The 6,209-nt window shown below is 42.4% G+C and overlaps 1 protein-coding gene and 1 long non-coding RNA gene across 2 annotated transcripts in view; one reads left to right on the top strand and one right to left on the bottom strand.

Annotated features, from left to right (window-relative positions):
• Positions 1-2,431: 2,431 nt before the first annotated feature.
• Positions 2,432-5,406, bottom strand: LOC140337278 (uncharacterized). Its single transcript, XR_011922011.1, has 3 exons — positions 5,284-5,406; positions 3,811-3,901; positions 2,432-3,216 (listed from the first exon to the last, which is right to left on the bottom strand). It is a non-coding gene; the product is annotated as an uncharacterized lncRNA (long non-coding RNA).
• Positions 5,407-5,689: 283 nt separating this feature from the next.
• ACTR8 (actin related protein 8) overlaps positions 5,690-6,209 on the top strand; it is a 10,330-nt gene continuing 9,810 nt past the window's right edge. Inside the window, exon 1 of the mRNA XM_072420938.1 lies at positions 5,690-5,822. Coding sequence (XP_072277039.1) covers positions 5,712-5,822 — 111 coding nt within the window. The 5' untranslated portion in view covers positions 5,690-5,711. The remainder of the gene's footprint in view (positions 5,823-6,209) is intronic.

Consider the following 6,209-nt stretch of genomic DNA (forward strand, 5'->3'; position numbering starts at 1 on the left):
AGTACATGATTGCCCCAAAGCTAACAGGTATACTGGTTCTACAGCCTAACGCAACAGTTCACCCACACCCCACCTATTTATCTACTAAAACCCAATGATTGCAGTATAGGAAGATAGACACAGAGAGTCTGATTTATCAAAGCTCTTCAGGACTAGAGAAGATAGACTAGCATAGAAGAACCTAGGTGATCCAGCAAACCAGAAAATGATCCAGTTCAGTATTGAAAACATTTGCCAGAAAGATACAATCCCGTTTAAAAAGAGCGTGCTATGCAGTAACGCTGCTAAATATCACCTCCAGTATCACTAGGGAACTAGTCTACAAGTTATAGTTGCTGTGGGAAGCCCTGTTTGTTTACATTATGTGTTTTTGTGAAGTTATGTTCAAGCTGTTTTGCTATTGACAATAACGTTGGGAATTTTATTTCAAACTGGGAAATCCGGCAGCATGCATTGCACCCACCAAACCTTTGGGGGAAAAGCTTTGGGTCACAATAAAACCTATGAATGGTTTAAAAGCAACAGTCCCATTGCTCACAAGGGATGAAGCTCAAGGGAAAAAAAGATTTGAGACGGTAGGTGAAATTAGGAAGATAGCACAGGATACACTGAAGAAAATGACTTCCATGGGTGCTTCTAACCATTAAAACTGCTCAGGGACTGGTGCATCAATGCAGTAGGAGGCTTTTTTGAAGGAGATGAAGTCAGGTAATTATTATGCCAGTGTACAATTTTTAATGATACAAATTCTGGGAACTTTTGGCTCACACCTCGTAAAAGCAAATGATTTTACGGAATCCATTCCAGTTTTGTTGGAAAACCCAAGATTGTCTACCTTCTCTAAGTCTTGGAGAGAGAGCTTTCATAAATCAGGTCAACTCAAAAGACATTTACAGGCCGATCATCTGCAGTGATGTTAGTTTAGGTCATTTGTTGGCACCAAGAACTGATAGCTTTTAGTGCCTATTCTTTTATCCACTAGGAAACTAATTATGGGCATTTAAAAGCTGAACTCTAGCATTACCTTCATTCTTGCACAGTTGTACCGGCTCCTCTTCTTTACTGAAAAGGCTGACTCACTGATTTCACTGCACAGTTAGTGGTCACTGAAAGCTTTACACCATCAATAAAAAAAACATAAAAGAACACAATACTATTTCACATATTTGCTTGTCACAAATATTACTTTATTTACACATTTAAAAAAACACATGAAATCAGAATCCAGTCTCATATGAAGCTGAGACACATACAGTAATCACATTCGGACTCTCTCACTAATGAAAGTAGGGATATTGTGCAGAAAGTACAAATTCAAATACATTCTGAAATCACAATTTAGTTTACTGAACTCAAATCAGTACCACATTCACTATACCTGGCTGCTATAAGTTACTCTACTTTGCATGTTGCCTAACAATATCAGTCTGTCTCTGGATCCAAATAAAAAAAAAAAAAAAGTAGCAGGTATTAAGCAGTTTTGGTATATGTATCAGCACGTATGATGTCTAAAGTTACATCACAGTTTTATTTTTAACCATTTTTGTTGTCATCACATTTACTGCAAAAACAATGCACGTCAGGATCTCACCACGTCCGTAACTCTCAGTCATCTTGAAAATTACAAAATAAAAAATTGTAGCTTCTTTGTTATTCTTCTCTGATATTCCCGTACAAATAAGAACTTAAAAAAAAAAAAAGACATTTACAGTCTTACATATGCTGATTCAGTTGTACTGGATCCTGTAGAAGGAATGCCCAGCACCACATCATAAATCTGCAATCGTGCAGAGCACTGCACAGGTAGAGAAAAACATGACCAGTTAAAGGGGCCTTTTTCTTGTCTCCATTGCATGGATCATGCTCTTCTCTAGATGCCTGCTTCTAGGTGCAGGCATTTACCTGCAAGACAAAAAGGTTGTGTTAAAAGGAGGCTGAAGCTGTTATATTGGCTGGCTTGACCAGTGGTCTCTTTGCAGAGGTCCAACATAAAATTTTCCCTGACCCTAAAATGTTCCAGTTAGCTACAACTTTTGCTGACAAGTTACTGAATTTTTTATTAGGATTTTGTAGAAGTCCTAAAAGAAGTATTATTAAACTCTAGCAAAATGCATGTGCCCCCTTGGGAACACAGTAGATACACAGCCGGCTGTGCTGCTCCTACTGTTTGTGCATAAGCAGGGTAGCTGCATGGGCACATTTAGTGACATAGAGAGCACAGACTGGCCAAAAAAAAAAAAAGAACCATCTGTAACAAGGGTATGGGATATGCAGGGAAAAAGTTTGAACCTAGCTGAAAATGTGCAAGCAAGTGATACTAAGGAGGGACAAAAATGCTAAGGGGATAGTTTTTTAGACATTGTGTGTTTCTTCTGCTTTTTTCTATTAAAGCATACCTAAACTCAGATTTTTTACTTTACATAGAGGGATATTAAGTAAAAATTTTTTTTAAGTGCAAAAAAAAAAAAAGGGTGCAGCATCGCTCCCCTAATTTTTGATCGCCTAGGTGATCAAGAATGAATGGGAGCGCAGAAGGGCTCCTGGGATACCTACATCACCCTTCCCAGGAGGCTCTTGGCTGCTCCTTCTGCACATGCCTGGGAAGAAGCCCATTCATCGATAGGGAAGAAAATTGCCGATCTCACGCATGCGCAGTGCGAGATCGGGTGACATAGAAGAAAAACATGAAAGAAGAGAGGAGATGTTGGCGCCCGGCGCTCCCTCTGCACCGTGCCGAAGACGGATACCAGGACGACGCAGGATCCGATGGAAGAAACCTCCTGACAGACTGCTCTGTGGGATTGAAGGTAAGTGTGATTTTTTTTTTTTTGTTTTGGGTTAGTTTTGGGTTTACTTCCGCTTTAAGTTTGGGAACTTTACATACCCTGCCTGCAGCACATGCTAGAGATCCCCAAATTCTCAAAGAAACAGGACGCTGGGTCAGAAGGAGAGTGTGAGAAGAGCTCAGTGACAAAGGCAGCAGACATATCACAGCTTGGAGATGGCAAACAAAGTATCAAGTCTGCTTTTCATAATTGTACATTATGGGAATATTTCATTTCCCACTGATTTCGGTTCCTCCTTCACCAACTACAACCTGTAAATGTAAACAAAAAAGATAAGAAGTCTTACCCTCTCCCATCATCAAAACGTGAGCTGGACAGAGAGTTTGTACCGCCTCTTCTTGATATATCAGGTCGGATCATGCTCTGAAAACTGAAGGACAAATAGGTGTTGCAATAACATGAATGATCCTTGAACTCCATGCATTACCACATCTTCCATATACACTACTAGATTGTAAGCTCTTCGGGGCAGGGTCCTCTCCTCCTGTATCACTGTCTGTATTAGTCTGTCATTTGCAATCCCTATTTAATGTACGACAGATTCTGCACAATCTTCAACCGTCTTTTTCTCCCTAAAGCTCGTTACACACGTCAGATGATTCTTGTCCAAAATTCGGGCTGATATCGGAAAAGAATCTGGCGTGTGTACAGCGCTCGTTGCCCATCCTGTCAGATTTATAGACAAGGAATGATCATAATGAAAGTGAAGGGGAGAGAGCACAGCTTGGTGCCGCTCCATCTTTCGCCCCTCCCCATGGAACAGAACAGTTCTGTATGTACAACGCTCGTTCATGCATCGTGCAGAAAGGATCATTTAAAGAGAATTATTGCACTTGTGTACCCAGCCTTACTCTGCAGGGATAACATATTTATTGTTAATTGCAGGAAGACCTTATTTTCTGTTTTATTTTAGTAGAATGAATTTAGCATGCCAACATTTGCAAATTCACAAAATGTTACTTACAACAGAACAATAAAATCTGTAATGCCCCAGAACAAATCTGTAATAAAGGAAAGTCTCCATGGCGATCTCCTCTGGCCATCCAACACTTGGCCTGAAAAAGAAGCAAAGGATGGAAAAAAAGATGATTTTTGCAAAAACTCTAACCTGTAAAAAAACAATAAATTAACGAATAATAAATGTTAGAGAGAAGTCTTTAAACCTTGACACTGGTTCCCTGTTACCCCTAAGATCAGACTGGGAGAGGGGGAAGAATTACAAGGAGCCAATCACGTTCTGCTGACTGCACATATGACACAAAGCACAGGGCTGGTGATGTGTCAGCATGCCGCTGCTTCCTTATAGTCCGGCACCAGGCGGAGATGAAGGTGACAACATTGCATACACTACTTCGAACAGATAAAGTAGTGACACCCTCCAGGCCGCATGGTAGCTTGCAGAGTGCAGGGCAGCGAGGAGAAGAGTCAGCACCTTCCTGTTCCAGAGATTCGATAGGTGATGAAAGAACACAATAGTGATTGCTGCGTTTGACTTCCATGTCCTTTGAATGTATGATAAGGGGTGACTGTGGATTTAATGTGAAATAAAAACATCCATTTCAAAAAATTCCTCAACAGCCACAAATTATGTAAATCCATCCCACCATCCCATGCATACAGCCTGCTCCATAGTTCATAGCTCCATAGCTCCATAGCCTCCTCCATCAATTTAATAAAGCTCTCCAAGACTGGAGAACCTGGGTGATCCAGCAAACCTGGTATGGATTTATTAAAAAACTTTTCCTATTATATGGCAAATGTTTTCAGTCCTGGACCAGATCCATTCCAGGTTTTCTGACAGTCTATCTTCTCCAGACTTGGAGAGCTTTAATGAAACAGGATCAATGTGTTCTGACAACTTAAGGGAAATTTTCCCTTACTCAACATGGCCGCCAGACCTTCGGGAACACATTGGTAAACATTGTTGTGATGATATTACGGTAGTACAATACCTCCATATAAATGTATAATTGTATGTTCAATTCCATTTTACGGTATATTACCGTTACATATATGACGTGGCCCTTACAGGGCATATAAACCCCAATGGTTGTCATGGTGCCCACTGCCCGCAGGATGCCACTAAAACAGGCTCCAATCAGAACGCCTGTTCCCACATCAGGTGACTTCCCTTACACAGGTTTACTCTGACTTCCTGTTCTGTCTCCACAACAGGAAGTTAGGAAAAATCTCAACAAGACACAGATGGTAAGAAGAAAGTTTTGTCTTACTCTATAATTCACATACATAAATAAACATAATAAGTAAAAAATGAAATATAAAATGTGCAGTAAATAGAACACAACATGACTGCACAATACCCCAGCCATGGGCTATGCAGAAAAAGGGCCTGCTGGATAGAAATGTAATGATGCCTCACACAACACGGGGAGGCTGTATACAGACTGTACGGTCAGTATTACACATGATGGCTCACCGTTAGCTATGTACACCATGGTGTCTCCTCAGCTGGTGACTCAGTCCTCTCCGCTACGGAAATCCGGAAACACCGAACAGGAGGTGGAAGATGCTGATTGGTCGCTATGGGTGTGTCCTGGAGGTCCCTAGCGACGCGGCCTTAGTTACAGTGATGTCGTACATAGTTTACGTCTTCAAATTTACACATTCTCATAAAATTAACAACATTTAATCATTCTGTGTAATCGTTGTGTGTTAAATAGTTAGTTCTGGTCTTCCAAGCTAAATGTTGTTGTGCTGTATATAAAAGGCAGTGGGATTTTCATCACCCAGGGTTATTTTCGAGTTGTCCATTTTCTACCCTTCAGACAAATATCCATTTTCTTTGGTTAGCTCGTGGTCGGCCTTTGTTTTTAACGCATGCGTAATCAGAGCCCGGTAGCTGCCATGACCCAAGCGGAGAAGGGAGAGCCCGATAATGGCAAGGAGAAAGAGAAGGAACAGCGCGGGGTGAAGAGGCCTATCGTACCCGCGGGTATTCCTGAGCCCCTGCAAGAGGTGACTGAGGAGGGGGGAGCATTCAAGGGTGGCCAGACGTCTTATACCTCTGGGAAGAAGGGAGACCCCCCCCAATGCTAGGAGTGGAACCTTCTCCCCCTAACCTCCCCAGTGCCAGTATTGGGACCTCCCCAGTGCCAGGAGTGTGACATTCACCCCCTACACCCCACTCCCCCCCAGTGCCAGGAGCCCCTGCAAGAGGTGACTGAGGAGGGGGGAGCATTCAAGGGTGGCCAGACGTCTTATACCTCTGGGAAGAAGGGAGACCCCCCCCCCAATGCTAGGAGTGGAACCTTCTCCCCCTAACCTCCCCAGTGCCAGTATTGGGACCTCCCAAGTGCCAGGAGTGTGACATTCTCCCCCTACACCCCACTCCCCCCCAGTGCC

Source organism: Pyxicephalus adspersus, chromosome 8 (genome assembly GCF_032062135.1).
Source record: "Pyxicephalus adspersus chromosome 8, UCB_Pads_2.0, whole genome shotgun sequence".
Taxonomy (NCBI): Eukaryota; Metazoa; Chordata; class Amphibia; order Anura; family Pyxicephalidae; genus Pyxicephalus; species Pyxicephalus adspersus.